Source organism: Chiloscyllium plagiosum, unplaced genomic scaffold (assembly GCF_037043375.1).
Source record: "Chiloscyllium plagiosum isolate Xiang-an unplaced genomic scaffold, Cpla_swu_hap1 HiC_scaffold_37, whole genome shotgun sequence".
NCBI lineage: Eukaryota > Metazoa > Chordata > Chondrichthyes > Orectolobiformes > Hemiscylliidae > Chiloscyllium > Chiloscyllium plagiosum.
In genome coordinates, this window is record NW_028270175.1 from 15,719,600 (window position 1) to 15,737,041 (window position 17,442).

The window sequence follows — 17,442 nt, forward strand, 5'->3', positions numbered from 1 at the left end:
TGACATGAAGTATCAGAAGAATGGATATGCAATCCCTTTACATGTTCATCCCCCATCACCCCTCTTCCTAGAAAAGGGGCCTTAACCATTTCAATCCACCACCACCTGACCAAGCTTGTCTCACTTTGAACAACTTCTCTTTATCTCCTCTTACTTCCTTCAGGTCAAAGGGTAGCCATCAGAACCCCTATGGGTCCCAGTTAAACCTGTCTCTTTGTGTGGTTCATGGAACATTCTTGTTCCAGTCCTACTCCAGCTCCTCCCCACCATTCTGTTGCATTGATGAGATCATCGGTGCAGCTTCCTCCTCTTGTCTACGATTGGAAAAGTTCATCAGTTACCCACCCTGCTCTCTTCTTCACCTGGATAATCTCTGACTCATCCTTTCCCTTCCGCAACATCTGTTCCTATTTGTGGGGATAGGCTGGCCACTAATATCAACTATGCACCAACTCCCACAGTAACTTTGACTATACATCCTCACACTGTGCTAGGATTCTATTCTATTCTCCCAGTTCTTCCACCACCTTCGCATCTGTTCTGATGATTCCAACTTCTCCTAAATAACCACCTTCTTCCTGAACTGAGGGTTCCCACCGCTGTGTCCGACCCATCTCCTTCACTTCAGCCCTCACTTCTTATCTTCCGTCTGAGAACAGCAGTAGGATCCTGCTCATCCTCATCTATCATCCCACCAGCAACCACATCCAAAGGATCATTAACTACTATTTCTGCCACCTCCAGCAGGATGCCAATATCAAATAAATATTCCCCTCCTCTCTCTTATCCTTTCCACAGGGATCATTTCCTCCAGGACACCGCGATCTACTCCACCACCATTCCCAACACATCCCCACAGCACCTTTCCATGCAATCGCAAAAGGTGAACCCCTGCCTGTTTACCTCCTCCCTCCTCCTGCCCCAGACCCTAAACACACCTTCCAAGTGAAGCAATGATTTACCTGCAATTCACTCGATCTAGTCTTCTGTGTTTGCTGTTCACACAGTGATCTGCTCTACATTGGGCAGACGAAGCACAGACTCAGTGAGTGGCCACAACACGTATGTTTTATGAATGACTCTGAACTTCTAGTTACCTGCCACTTCAACACACCACCATGTTCCCTGGCCAACATCTGTCTCTGGGGCTTGCCACAATACTCAGCTCAGGCTGGAAGAATGCACTGAGTTTTCCCTGCAACCTTCTGGAGTCCATATTGCAATCAATAATTTTAGGACCTGAGCATCTTCTGTCATGTCTTTACCCCAACCCTCACACACCATGCTTTGTCATCACATGGGCTGCTTCCACAAACAACCCATTGTCAGCCAATAATGACCCCCATTAGCCCATTTCTCCACTCCTTGTCCCTCTGTCGTTTGTCTGTTTCCTTTTGTTTTTCTCTCTTTGGGTTCCATCTCCACCTAGCCTTCCGCCACCCCATCTTCAGCACATAACAACCTTTTCCTAGCTACAATCAATTCTGAAGAAGGGTCACTCGACCTGAGATATTAACTCGCTTTATCTCCACAGATGCTGCTTGGCATAATGAGTTTTTCCAGCAGTTTGTGGTTTCTGATTTCCAGCATCCGCAGTTTCTTGGGGTTTTGGGAGGGGAAATCTGAAAATGGGCACAGTCTCAGAAAAGGGTAAACATTTAGGAGACATTTGTAAGTAATGAATTATACACTAGAAATATGTATTGCTATCCAAATTTTGATCCTTTCAGCCCTTTGATACACCTGACTACTACTTTGTGCTTATTTTCATATAAACCCCCATATGCAGACAGCATGTTGTAAATGTGAATGATTACAAATTTGATAGTGTTAAAACTTCCAATAAAGATCAAAAGAAATTTTCTCGTTATATACCGAGATTGAACTGGCACCGTCACTATGCAGTTACTCACTAATTGCTTCTGTGATTGGTGTGACTTCAACATTAGAAATTGAGTGAGAAGATGTGTGCCAATCAAATCCTATTCTTTTAATAGATCATAGATGCATTGCATTGTTCTCAATCCTCCTTAAATTAATTTGATAATTTTAACCAAATCATATAATTAAAATTTCACAATCCATTTTCAAATATTCTGTGCACCAACCAAGGAAAATATCGCTGAAGGAAAGTAAACACGCATTGGGGGAAAGAGAGTCCCGACAAAATGGATTATATTCAGTGGTCTAAAGTTAAACATATTGCTGAAAAGCCCTTATGTTTGACAGTTATTTACTGAGACATATATAATGAAGTGTATGCTATGACTGCCAAGTTGGCCAAGCTCCCTGCTGGGTACGTGTGGTTGGCCACTTGCACATGTGCAGATTATACCAATGACTCTTGATGTTCGTAACTTTAGCCTTGGCAGTGAAACATCAACAGGGTTTTGAGGAATTGCAGCAATCGCAAGGGGATATCCCTGGCCATGATAAAGCAAACATTAATAAAGTTAACATTAAGGCACTCTACCTGAATGCTCGTAAAATTCATAACAAAGCAGATGAACTAATGGCACAGATCATCGTGAATGATTATGATGTGGTAGGCATCACAGAGACATGGTTACAGGGGGGTCAGGACTGGCAGTTAAACATCCAAGGGTTTTCAACTTATCGAAAAGACAGGGAGATGGGCAGAGGGGGCCGGGTTGCCTTGTTAGTTAAGAACAAAATTAATTGACAAAAATGCTGATTGACATAGCGTTGGATGATGTGGAGTCTGTGTGGGTGGAATTGAGGAACCACAAAGGCAAAAAAACCATAGTGGGAGTTATGTACAGACCTCCTAACAGTGGTCAGGACCAGGGGCGCAACATGTATCGGGAAATAGAGAAGGCATGTCAGAAAGGCAAGGTCACAGTGATCATGGGAGACTTCAATATGCAGGTGGACTGGGTAAATAATGTTGCCAGTGGATCCAAAGAAAGGGAATTCATGGAATGCTTACAGGATGGCTTTTTGGAACAGCTTGTCATGGAGCCCACAAGGGAGCAGGCTATTCTGGACTTAGTGCTATGTAATGAACCAAACTTTATAAAAAATCTTAAAGTAAGGGAACACTTAGGAAGCAGCGATCATAATATGATAGAGTTCAGTATGCAGTTTGAAAGAGAGAAGGCAAAATTGGATATAATGGTGTTACAGTTAAATAAAAGTAATTATGAGGGCACGAGAGAGGAACTGACGAAAATAGACTGGAAGCAGAGCCTAGCAGGGAAGACAGTAGAGCAAAAATGGCAGGAGTTTGTGGGTAAAATTGAGGACACTGTACAGAGGTTCATCCCCAAGAAGAGAAAGATTATCCGGGGAGGGATTAGCCATCCATGGCTGACAAAGGAAGTCAGGAAATCTATCAAAGAAAAAGAGAGAGCCTATAAAGTGGCCAAGAGCACTGGGAAATCAGAAGATTGGGAAGGCTACAAAAACAAACAGAGGATAACAAAGAGAGAACTAAGGAAGGAGAGGATCAAATATGAAGGTAGACTAGCCAGTAATATTAGAAATGATAGTAAAAGTTTCTTTCAATACATAATAATCAAACGACAGGCAAGAGTAGACATTGGGCCACTTCAAACTGATGCTGGAAGCCTAGAGATGGGAGATAAGGAAATAGCTGGAGAACTTAATAAGTACTTTGCGTCAGTCTTCACAGTGGAAGACATGAGTAATATCTCAACAATTAAAGGGAGTCAGGGGGCTGAGTTGAGTATGGTTGCCATTACAAAAGAGAAAGTGCTAGAAAAGCTAAAAGGTTTTAAAATTGATAAATCTCCTGGCCCTGATGGGTTACATCCTAGAGTTCTGAGGGAGGTGGCTGAGGAAATAGTGGAGGCGTTGGTTGAGATCTTGCAAAAGTCACTGGAGTCAGGGAAAGTCCCGGATGATTGGAAGATCGCTGTTGTAACCCCCTTGTTCAAGAAAGGATCAAAGCAAAAAATGGAAAATTATAGGCCAATTAGTCTAACCTCGGTTGTTGGTAAAATTCTAGAATCCATCTTTAAGGATGAGGTTTCTAAATTCTTGGAAGAGCAGGGTCGGATTAGAACAAGTCAACATGGATTTAGAAAGGGGAGGTCGTGCCTGACAAACCTGTTGGAGTTCTTTGAAGAGGTAACAAGTAGGTTAGACCGAGGAAACCCAGTGGATGTGGTCTACCTAGACTTCCAAAAGGCCTTTGATAAGGTGCCACACGGGAGGCTACTGAGCAAGGTGAGGGCCCATGGTGTTCGAGGTGAGCTACTGGTATGGATTGAGGATTGGCTGTTTGACAGAAGGCAGAGAGTTGGGAGAAAAGGTTCTTTTTCGGAATGGCAGCCGGTGACAAGCGGTGTCCCGCAGGGTTCAGTGTTGGGGCCACAGCTGTTCACATTATATATTAATGATCTGGATGAAGGGACTGGGGGAATTCTAGCGAAGTTTGCCGATGATACAAAGTTAGGTGGACAGGCAGGTAGTACTGAGGAAGGGGGGAGGCTGCAGAAGGATCTAGACAGTTTGGAGGAGTGGTCCAGTAAATGGTTGATGGAATTCAATGTGAGCAAATGCGAGGTCTTACACTTTGGGAAAAAGAATAGAAGCATGGATTACTTTCTAAACGGTGAGAAAATTCGTAAAGCCAAAGTACAGAGGGATCTGGGAATGCTAGTTGAGGATTCTCTAAAGGTAAACATGCAGGTTGAGTCCGTGATTAAGAAAGCGAATGCAATGTTGTTAATTATCTCAAGAGGGTTGGAATATAAAAGCACTGTTGTGCTACTGAGACTTTATAAAGCTCTGGTTAGGCCCCATTTGGAGTACTGTGTCCAGTTTTGGTCCCCACACCTCAGGAAGGACATACTGGCACTGAAGCGTGTCCAGCGGAGATTCACACGGATGATCCCTGGAATGGTAGATTTAATATATGAGGAACGGCTGAGGATCCTGGGATTTTATTCATTGGAGTTTAGAAGATTAAGGGGAGATCTAATAGAAACTTAGAAGATAATACATGGCATGGAGAGGGTGGACGCTAGGAAATTGTTTCCGTTAGGCGAGGAGACTAGGACCCGTGGACACAGCCTTAGAATTAGAGGGGTTAAATTCAGAACGGAAATGCGGAGACATTTCTTCAGCCAGAGAGTGGTGGGCCTGTGGAATTCATTGCCACAGAGTGCAGTGGAGGCCGGGACGCTAAATGTCTTCAAGGCAGAAATTGATAAATTCTTGATGCCACAAGGAATTAAGGGCTACGGGGAGAATGCGGGTAAGTGGAGTTGAAATGCCCATCAGCCATGATTGAATGGCGGAGTGGACTCGATGGGCCGAATGGCCTTACTTCCGCTCCTATGTCTTATGGTCTTAAATTTTGGTTGGCAACAGCGTTAATATGGAGAAGCTCTGGTCCCAGAAAGGGAGAGGCTGTATCATAGTAGCAATGTGTTAATGGTGGGATAATGCTCTGGGGACATGGATTTGAATCCCATATTGAAATTTGAATTCAGTTTTTAAAAAAAGAACTGACCTAATGGCAACGATGTTAATTGTCATAAATACCTATCTGGTTCACTCATCATCTTTTAGGGAAGAAAATTTGCCACCATTACTTGGTCTGGCCATCATATGACTTTCGATTCACAATGATGTGGTTGACTTTTGAACACCCTCTGGGCACTTAAGGATGGACATTAAATAGTGGCAAAGCCAGTAATGCCTATGTTCTATGACAGAATAAATACCCATCTGGTTCAGTTTCAGGAGATTAAAGAAAATCACCAAATAGAACATAGAACAATACAGCGCAGAACAAGGCTCAAAACTTAGCTAAATAATCCAAATGTAGTCTGACCAGACCCTTACACAGTATCAACAGTACATCTCTGCCCTTGTGTTCCAGCCCTCTTGAAATGACTGCTAACATTGCATTTGCTTGCTTAACTGCCACCTGAGCTTCAATGGGGAGAAAGTGAGGTCTGCAGATGCTGGAGATCAGAGCTGAAAATGTGTTGCTGGAAAAGCGCAGCAGGTCAGGCAGCATCCAGGGAACAGGAGAATCGACGTTTCGGGCATAAGCCCTTCTTCATTCCTGAAGAAGGGCTTATGCCCGAAACATCAATTCTCCTGTTCCCTGGATGCTGCCTGACCTGCTGCGCTTTTCCAGCAACACATTTTCAGACCTGAGCTTCAATGTTAACCTTAAGAGAATCCTGAACTAGGACTCCTAAGTTCCTTTTTGCTTTAGATTTTCAAAGCCTTTCCCTGTTTAGCAAATACTCTATGCCTCTATTCTTCCTACCAAAGTGCATAACCTCACACTTTCCTATGTTGTATCCCATCTGCCACTTCTCTGCCCATTCTTGATTATGGAGAATCCAAAGGGATTCTACAAATACATTAGGGACAAAAGAGTAACTGGGGAGAGAATAAGCCCTTCGAAGATCAGCAAGACCACGTGTGGAACCACAGGAGATAGGGCAAGTTGCTGGAGGGGATCCTGAGGGACAGGATTTACATGTATTTGAAAAGGCTAGGACTGTTTATGGATAGTCAACATGGCTTTTTGCATGGGAAATCGTGTCTCAAAACTTGATTGAGATTTTAGAAGAAGTGACAAAGAGGATTGATGTAGACAGAGCAGTGGCCGTCATCTAGGTGGACTTCAGTAAGATGTTCGACAAGATTCCACATGGTAGAGTAGTTTGATCACATGGAATACAGGGAGAACTAGCCATTTGGATACAGAACTGGCCTTGAAGGTAAGAGACAGAGGGGTGGTGGAGAGTTGCTTTTCAGACTGGAGACTTGTGACCAGCAGTGTGCCAGAAGGATTGGTTCTGGGTTCACTGCTTTTTGTCACTATCATATACACTTATAAACATGATTTGGATATGAACATAGAAGGCTTAGTGCAGGTGACCCTAAAATTGGTGTGATGGACAGGGCAGAAGATTACCTCAGAAGTGCAATGGGCCTAGATCACATGGGCCAATGGGCTGAGGGGTGGCAGATGGAGTTTAATTTAAATAAATGTGAGGTGCTGCATTTTGGAAAGGCAAATTAGACCAGGACTTAGACATTTAATGGTAAGGTCCTAGGGAGTGATGCCAAACCGTAAGACCTTGGAGTGCAGGTTCATAGTTCCTTGAAAGTGGAGTCGCAGGTAGATAGGATAGGGAAGAAGGCATTTGGTATGCTTTCATTTATTGAGTACAGGAGTTGGAAGGTCATATTGCAGCTATACAGGACATTGGTTAGGCCACTGTTGGAATATTGTGTGCAATTCTGGTCTCCTTCCTATCGGAAAGATGTTGTGAAACTTGAAGGGGTTCAGAAAAGATTTACAAGATGTTGCCAGGGTTGGAGGATTTGAGCTATAGGGAGAGGCTGAACAGGTGGGGCTGTTTTCCCTGGAGTGGAGTCTGAGGGGTGACCTTATAGAAGTTTACAAAATTATGAGGAGCATGGATAGGATAAATAGACAAAGTCTTTTCCCTGGGATTGGGGATTCCAGAACTAGAGGGCATAGGTTTAGGGTGAGAGAGGAAAGATATAAAAAAGAGACCTAAGGGGCAACTTTTTCACGCAGAGAGTGATACGTGTATGGAATGAGCTGCCAGAGGACATGGTGGAGGCTGGTACAATTGCAACATTTAAGAGGCATTTAGATGGGTATATGAATAGGAAGGGTTTGGAGGGATATGGGCCAGTGAAGAAGGTATTTGATATTCTTGCCTTACTGGTCAGTGCATTGTATAGGAGTTTGGAGATCATGTTGAGGCTGTACAGGACATTGGTTAGACCACTTTTGGAATGCTGTGTTCAGTTCTGGTCTCCCTGTTATAGAAAGGATGTTGTGAACCTGAAAGGGTTCAGAAAAGATTTACAAGGATGCTGCCAGAGTTGGAAGGTTTGAGATATAGAGAGTGGCTGAAGAGGCTGGGGCTATTTTACCTGGAGCATTGGAGGCCAAAGGGTGACCATACAGAGGTTTACAAAATCATGAGCAGCATAGATAGGATGAATAGCCAAGGTCTTTTCCCTGGAGTGGTGGTTTCCAAAACTAGCGGACGTAAGTTTAAGGTGAGGCGAAAGATTTAAAAGGAACATAAGGGGCAACTTTTCATGCAGAGAATGGTGCATGCCAGAGGCGAGTACAATTACAATATTTAAAAGGCATATGAATAGGAAGGGATGGCAAGGATGTGGATAAAGTCCCTTTTATCCCCACCCTCTGCCTTCTGCCAGGCAGCCATGTCCTCTATCCATGCCAGTATCTTGCCCCTAACATCATGGGCTCTTAACTGATTTAGCAGCCTCCTGTACAGCACCTTGTCAAAGGCCTTCTGGAAATCCAGTGTCCACTAGCTCTTCTTTGTTGAAATTGCTCATTACGACCTGAAAGAATTCTAATGGATTAATCAGGCATTACCACTCCTTGATGAAGCTGCTTACTCAGTTATTTTTTACCATGCACTTCCAAGTACCCTGCAATCTTATCCTTGATAATGGACTCTGAAATCTTATCAACAACAGAGGTCAGGATAACTGTCCTATAGTTTCTTGTCTTCTGGAGGACTTTGGTGATTATTTTTTCTCATTCTCCATTTTTTAAAATTTTCTTTTTTTAATGAAAGAATGCCAAATATGTTGACATTGTTCATCAAAGCTGGTGATGTTAAACCTCCATATCCTACAAGTGTGTTTTACATTGTACTGAAAAAGGTATTGTAACTTGTATTATAAATGGACTTATTTTTTCCACATTCCTTTGATCTGTGTAACTAGTTCTGAATGGCTCTTTTTCTTCTTCAGTTGGAAAAGAAGCAGGTGACTCCTCCATTTAAACCACAGATCACAGATGACTATGGCCTGGAAAACTTCGACACTCAGTTTACAAGTGAACCTGTGCAGCTTACACCAGATGATGAGTGAGTTTCTCTGAATATTTAAGATTTTCCAACTTTACACACTACTTATTGCCTTTTGGGAGCTTCAGAATTGCATGTATTTTAATTGAAATGTTGCATGTCATTGTGCCACACACAAAAAATACTATTCTGATTCACAGAATTTTCTTAAATTAGTAAACTATAAATAAAAAATGTAATTTGGGTATAAGTTTGTAGAACACAGCTGTTTGATGTGATAACATTCTAAAAATAATCATGGATGATAGGACTTCAGCAGATCGATATGCTTATAGCTTATCTTCTGCAATTAATTTCCATAAAAGTGTATGTGACATGCTTCTTGGAGCATATGGTAATCATTCTTTTTTCAGCTTCTTTACTGCTCATATTACTTATATTACCCCTTCCTAGAAAGATCAACAGTTTAAGTTAAGTATTGTATTTTCCATAACATTGCGCAGGTAAATTTTGATTTTCAATACACATGAGCAGTTGATATTTGGGATTTGAATTGTAACAAATTGAGATTCAAGTCTCTCTAATCTTGGGGAACATAGATATGTCAAAGCAATGCTTTTATTTTAAGATATAATTAAACTAATCTCAATATTTAATTTGAATCTTTAACACTTTCTTCAGGTTTAATATCTTGCTACCTGATACCTAATAATTTTCAGTACTGTAATGCAGCCAGAAAAATATCCTAGTTGCTTCAACCATTGCCATGGATCTGTAACACTAATGGGCCTTCTGGGATCAAACTCGTTGAACAGTTCAGTTATTAGTTAGCCCTCTTGTGTCGTTTTTTTTTATTCAACTGTCAGTAAAGTGTTGAACCAGAGAAAAAGCACAATGGTCAAAAGAATCAAAGCTGAGGCATGATACTGCTTAGGTATATGTGTGTGTGTGTGCTGTTTATTTGTCATTGTTGTGTTGAATTAATTATCTGAAAATTTATATAATTCTGCTGTTTGCTGCAAAGACCATCTATTTCCACTTCGATAACATCGTCCGAGTCTGTCCCTACCTTGGCTCATCTGCTACTGAAATCTTTATTCATGTTTCTTACTTCCAGACTTAACTATTTCAATGCACTCTTAACCAGCCTTTCATCTTCCACCCTGCATAAGGCTGAGATCTTCAAAGCTCTGCAACCTGTGTCTTAACTTACACTTACTACAGTCGAGAGTGTGGTGCTGGCAATGCACAGCAGGTCAGGCAGCATCCGTGCAGCAGAAAAATCAAAGTTTCAGGCAAAAGCCCTTTTTCCTGATTAAGAGCTTTTGCTTGAAACATTGATTTTCCTGCTTCTCGGATGCTGCCTGACCAATTGTGCTTTTCCAGCACCATGCTCTCAACTCTAATCTCCAGCGTCCGCAGTCCTCACTTTCCACTTAATTCAGTTCAATTATTATCCCTGCTATTATCTACATGCTGAGAGACAAAAAAAACTGCAGATGCTGGAATGGCAGAGGACTTCTTCATAGTTGGCATCCTTTGAAGAGATTTCGCAGTGGAACAAACTTGATTAGAGACAAAAAAAAACGGCAGATGTTCAAATACAAAAAACTGCAAATGCTGGAATTATCTACTTGCTGGCCTGCAGCGACAACCATTCAAGCAATGCTTCATTTTTAAAATTTCCATCTTTGTTTTCAAAAGCATTCAGACCTAACATTCTTCAGTCCTTAAGCACTGAATGATATCTACATTCCTCCAGTTCTAGCCTCCTGCATATTCCTGATTTTAATTCCTTCAACGTAGGAAACTTTGTGTTCAGTTAGATTACATTAGATTAGATTAGATTACTTACAGTGTGGAAACAGGCCCTTCGGCCCAACAAGTCCATACTGACCCTCTGAGGAGCAACCCACCCAGACCCATTCCCCTACATTTTCCCCTTTACCTAACACTATGGACAATTTAGCTTGGCCAATTCACCTAACCTGTACATCTTTGGACTGTGGGGGGGAAGCCGGAGCACTCGGAGGAAACCCACGCAGACACAGGGAGAATGTGCAAACTCCACACAGACAGTTGCCCGAGGCGGGAATTGAACCCGGGTCCCTGGCGCTGTGAGGCAGCAGTGCTAACCACTGAGCCACCGTGCCACCCATGAGAGGGTTAATAGTGAGAAGGATCTAAGCAAACTACTCGTGATGCTGATGCTTTGTAGTTTACTGGGTAGGACAGCTTAGAATCTCAAACGGAGTGAGACCTTAATATCATGCCTCTATAACAATGTCTATCATAATATCCCTACTTCTATATTCCATTCCCCTTATAACAAACATTCCATTTGCCTTCCTCATCATTTGTATCTGCATACTAATTATTTTTGTGATTCATGTAGCAGTGGCACTTCTAGAGATCTTTCTGTGCTTAAGAGTTTTGCAGTCCTTCTCCATTTAAGTAATATGCAGCTTTTCTATTCTTCTTGCCAAAGTAGACAAGCTACTATATTTCATCTGCCAGTATTTTTTTCCGAAGAGTGTAGTGCTGGAAAAGCACAGCTGTGCAGGCAGCATCCAAGGAGCAGAATTGGCGTTTCAAGCATAAGACCTCCATCACGAATGAGGCTTGTGGCCCAAGGAGGTTGAGATAAATGGGAGGGGGTAGGGTTGGGGGGGAAGGTAGCTGGGAATACGATAGGTGGATCTAGATGGGGGTCGGAGTGGAAAGGTGGGAAGGAAGGTGGACAGGTAGGACAGTTCAAGAGGACGGTGGCAAGTTGGAAGGTTGGATCTAGGATAAGGTGTGGGGGAGGGAAAATGAGGAAACTGGTGAAATCCACTTTTGGGCAGTGGGATTGTTTAGTGCATGGGTCCAACTACCCCTCCCGCATTGCCAAGGACATGCAAGTCCTGGGCCTCCTCCACCACTAAACCCTAACCACCCAATGCCTGGAAGAAGAGCACCTCATCTTCCACTTCGGGACCCTCCAACCACACAGGATCAATGTGGATTTCACCAGTTTCCTCATATCCCCTTTCCCCACCTTATCCCAGATCCAACCTTCCGACTCTGCACTGCCCTCATGAACTGTGCTACCTGTCCCTCTTCCTTACCACCTGTCCGCTCCACCCTCCTCTTCGATCTATCACCTTCACCCCCAACTTCATCGACTGCATTCTCAGCTACCTTCCCCCCCCCCCCAGCCCCAAATCCCTCCTATTTATCTCTCTGCCCCCTTGGGCTATAAGCCTCATTCCTGATGATGGGCTTATGCTCAAAACATCGACTCTCCTGCTCCTCGGATGCTGCCTGACTGGCTGTGCTTTTCCAGAGATGGAAATGTGTTGCTGGAAAAGCGCAGCAGGTCAGGCAGCATCTCGGGAACAGGAGAATCGACGTTTCGGGCATTAGCCCTTCTTCAGGAATGAGGAAAGTTGGTCCAGCAGGCTAAGCACCACACTTTTCAACTCTGATCTCCAGCATCTGCAGTCCTTTCTCCTGCAAGTTTTTGTTGCCAACTCAACTAAACTATCTTATATCTCTTTGCATACTTCTTATATCCTCCTGACAACATCAACAAATTAAACAACCGTACATTCAATTCCTTCGAAGTTATGGATATAAATTGTAAATAATTGAGGCCCCCAACATTGATCTCTATGGCACACCACATGGCACATCTTGCCCACTAGAAAATTATCCATTTATGCTCACCCTCTGCTTTCCACTAGCCAACTAGTCCTCTAACTGGGCTAAATATATTACCTGCTACACTGACATCTTATTTTACATATTAACCTTTGATGTGGAACTTTGTCAAATACTTTTTGGAAATCAAAGGTAGTTTACCTTTATCTATGTTGCTTGTTGCTTCACAAAGAGCTTTACTAAATTAGTCAAACACGATTTCCCTTTCTCAAAACAGTATTAGCTCTGCCTAATTGCATTAAGATGTTCCAAGAATCCAGCTACAAAATCTATATTAATAGATTCTAGTATTTTCTAAAACAAATATTAGGCTTATCAGCCTGTAGTTTCCTACTTTATCTCCTCCTTTCTTGATTAATAGAGTGATGTTTGCTATATACCAGTTTCTTCAGACCTTGCAAAATTCTAGAGAAAGTTTGGAAAATTTGGGTCCCATCCTCTAGGAGACTGGGGTCACCCTTAAGCGATGAATGGCTTTATTTTAAATCTCATTGTTCTAACAGAGCAAACGTGTAATCTGCAGTTGCTCATCGCAAATTTAACATTTCCAAGTGTGAAATGAGTTTTGCCAATTGGAAAGTTTCACATCAGCATACTTGATTAGAAATCCAGTAATTATTGTTAACATTTAATCAACCTCCCGCACTGAGTGTTCTGTTTAAAAGGCATGGCCTGAGAACTGGTTTGGATAGATTGCTGAGCCCACGGTATAAGGAAGCTGAAGATGGTGATTAAGCATGCTCATGTGAAATTTATATTAGTTTACAAAAATACTGATTCAGCAATTTATTCAGAGTAGTTGGAGAATTCAGATCTATAAAGTCCCAGTTTTGTTTCCCTGCATGCCAGACTAACTGAACCCCACACAGAAGATAGCCAATAGTTGGCTTTGGCACCCCTCCATTATGAAAGGGAAAATGAGCCAAAGTTCCCATTCCTGTTCATTATCTAGTTTTGTCAAGAAAATTATGTAAAAGATAGTGGACTACTTCATGAAGATTAAAGCCAAGACCAAAGAATGCCAAGCTTGATTTTCAAACTTCGATTAGCTCAGTGATTATCTGCTTAATTGCATCAACAGCACAGATTAGGGAGCAAATAATTGTTCATGTTGTCGTTCAAACATTAGGTCTCATGTTTGAACAAGCATTTTTAAAATTCTGATTGCCTAGCCTCACCCAATAATAATGGCCAATTCAGCAAGGTAATGGGGACTGCAACACAGTGCAATGATGCCCAGCAAATTAATGGTGACTGCCAATAACTGCAGGACAGTGTCTCCCATCAAGCTAACAGACTGCCAGTACCTTTGGGACCATACTGCAGCAAGAGTCAGAGAAGGAAAGATATTCATTCATTATAGTTTTATCTAACTTTTAATGCTAATAGTTGGAAAGACACTACCTTTTGTGGATGATGATGATTGAAAGATCGACAATTTAAAGGAAGTGCCACATATAATTTCAGAAACAAAAACTCTCAAAACACTTACTGCTTTATCAGCTCTAATGGAATTCTTCCAACTTATGCTTCACAAAATCCTTATTTGCATTTTCCTGAGCCCACTAAAAATGCCAAAGTCATCAAAATAACTAAACAAAAAGCACACAGTCAGCACAACGTGAACAAGGTCTTTACTCAGATTTTTAGATGCTGTTGCCAAAAAAGTTTTGATAATAGCACAATTAAATATGTGTCGTCTATATTTTCATTCCATCTATCTGCTTTGCTCCCCCACACAGGCAGTATCATTTAACGTTAAATTGCAAGACCCAATCTTGGATCCAATCTTCAGCTGGAAAATGTTCAGTACGCTGACTCCCTCACTGTTAATGTACCTGCTCTTTCAGGGAGAGGGTCAGACTAGCTCCAAGAAGATACAACTGTCAGATTTAGTGGATGTGTTAATCTGATACCTGAGCCTAACTAGCTCAATAGTTCTTCAAGATAGAATTTGTGATTGACAAAACCGCTTTGGTGCATTATTGAAAGATCCAAATAATCTTGAGAATTAATGCCCCTGGTGGTACATGTTAGACAAACAACAAAAATATTATCCGAGTCTGCCACATGGTTCTTCATAAAAATGCAGTGTTTCCCTTAGTATACTGATTGGCTTGATGTATCAAACAGTGTATCACCTCTACTGTAAATGCCTTGTGCGCAGTCTGTGGGAACCATTAAAATACATGGTGTGAAATTGGTGAAGCTGAAAAGGTGTGAATCTTCAAAGCTGTTATGAGAGTCAGCAAGGAAAAGGGTTTTTACAAATCTGCAACTTTGAGTCAGAATGGTTGTGCAGATTCCACTCATTGCTGCAAAGGAAATGAAAGATCATTTGACAAAACTGGAATTTCTTCCACTCAGTGGCAAGACTATAAACATAGCAACATAATGAAAATTGAGTATCTTGAAATACCGCTATCAGAGCTGGAGGGAATAAAAGTATTCTCCAAACGATTGCAGCTTTGATTTCACTCACAAGCAGAAAATCTATACTGGCGAGTTTCTGAAGCCCTTGAAGATTTGCACTTTCAACTCCATATTGATTTTTATAATGAACAGCATTGGTTTAGCTTTCCAGCTCGAGGAGAGGGAAACCGTTGGTCGATATGTTACTGCACTGATGCCGACAGCTCAATCCTGAGAGTTTGAACAACTGGAAAATTATTTCAGGGATAATATTGTCACAGGCCACAATCTGCTGAGAGAGAAGAAATCTACTGTTAAGAATGTAGTCCAATGTACAGAAGATTTGAGATGATAGGAAAAGGATGATGATTTGGTGGATGCAAAAGAGTGACAAAGAAATCTTTTTAAGTCACATTAGCAAAGACTGCAAGTATGGTAGCTGACATCCATTTGGGTAACAAAGGGAACCCAAATAATATCTTAATGTCACTCTCATAAGGACTCACTGGTGATTTAGTTTAGGAGCTGCAAAATTACCTGTTTAATAAAATCATTCCTAAGTACCTGGGGAAATGTTTAACTTGTTTGAATAAATACTTCCATGAACATATAACAAACAGGCTTTGAAAAGATGAGGTTGTCCACTGAGCCTGTCCTATGTTGTCATGATTTGACTTCAGCACATTGCACCTAAAGCAGCTCTGGTTTGAGGGGTAAACTACTAAAGGGAAGCATTTGGTTAGTTTGATGATTAAATTATAATATGTATACCAAAGCTGTAACTTGTGGAGTGGGGGGGATTGACTATCAGTGCATTCCTTCTGTTGATCATAAAATATTCCTTTTTAAATATTCAGCCATGAAATGAACTGGTTTCTGATTAATGATTCATTTTGAAGGAAAAACACTGGAATGTAATGGCTGACTCCAATTATGACAATGAATGTTAACTGTAACCAGTAAAGGAAATAAGTAGTTTTTTTATAATTTTTAGATTTTTTTTTAGAAAGCAATCTGGTCAGATATGCTATGACACATCTCTGGAGCAGGAGAGACGTGAATTCAAGTCTTCAGGCCCAGAGGTAGGGACATTACCGCTGTGCCACAAGAGGCCCAGGAATTGAGCAGTTTGGGGGCAATGCTTTGTCCTTTAGAAGAAACAAGCCCAAAAGGGCAAATATACAGCTCTTCAGTTTTCCTTGCCCTTTTTACATTTCCCAAGGTGAACTTTATCACATTTGGCCTGACCTATAGCAAATATAGTTCTTTTGGCTGCAAAATAGTAAAATATTTATTTCTCTAGCACTGTTATTCCTCATAACTCTCTCAGAATTCTCATTAAGTATAATATACATTTATCTGGATTAGTATACTGAAGCTAAAAGCTTATCCAATTCCACAAGAGGGTTAATGAAAAGCTTCACCAAAAATGTTCTTTATGGTTTTTAGTCGTGGCATTGCTATAGAAGTTGTACACATCAAAAAACAGCTCGATGGTCTACAGATTGCTTCTCTGTTTAATGATATACAGGAAGCAGATTGACCTTTATTTCACAGATATCCTCACTTGGCAGATGAACAAAGCACTAACCACATTCACTTCTAAGATCCTGCTCAAGTTGAATTGAACCACTTGTCCTTGTCCTGAATAGAGAGAGATATTTTTGAAAAAAGTCTGAAATTTCTTCCAGCATTCCTTATTGACTAGTCAATCCTCTGACAGATTTTTTTGATTAAAAAGTCAAGGAACAAGTTTCCCCACTAAGTATGCTAATATATTGAGTAAACGTATGTTATTTGGTATCTGATTTAGGACAGAAAAAGAAATGCATTCCAACTACAGTGCTATTTATCCTCTTGGCAATTTAATACAAATGTCAAACATGTCACATTACCAATGTATGGCCCAAGCATTCTGAAATAGTTTGTCATCTTTTGACATGGATAAAATTCCTCGACTCAAAATGGCACCAAGAAAGCGGAGATGTGAATAAAATCATTTTAACCCAACCTCTTGTATACCAAGACTTGTGGTTCTGGTAGTAATCACCTTTCTCCTGTATACATGTAATGTTAAATTCTGAGTAACGCTGATAGCTATTTAACCAGAAGGCAGAATAGTGATCACGTTTATCTGTTCAGCATAAAGTAAAAAGTTTTTTATTGATTAGAAAGCTGGTAACAAAGCTGAAATTTAAAATAATGATAAAAAGAATGAAAGAACAGATTAGAAAAACTTTTATAGACCTTTATTGAATGAGAATGTGTTATTTTTAAAAGGGGCTTTTTTTAATTTGGCAAAATGAGTATGGTAAAGAAAGTAACCAGGATAGTGGAATTAGTTTAAGGTGAGTTATGCAAAGAAAATTACCAGCACAGATGGTAAAAGTGCCTGTTCAAGTGGCAAAATATTCTATGAAACACTTTCTCTTATTTGACATCACACAGAAGACAACTAAAATCTTTGTTAGATGATGTT

At 41.1% G+C, this 17,442-nt stretch overlaps 1 protein-coding gene across 6 annotated transcripts in view; it reads left to right on the forward strand.

The window, feature by feature from the left end:
* prkcz (protein kinase C, zeta) overlaps positions 1-17,442 on the forward strand; it is a 431,548-nt gene that overhangs the window by 382,396 nt on the left and 31,710 nt on the right. For all 6 annotated transcript variants that reach the window (XM_087980378.1, XM_087980379.1, XM_087980381.1 and 3 more), the window contains one exon: positions 8,791-8,906. In XM_087980378.1, the coding sequence (XP_087836504.1) occupies positions 8,791-8,906 (116 nt within the window). The remainder of the gene's footprint in view (positions 1-8,790; positions 8,907-17,442) is intronic.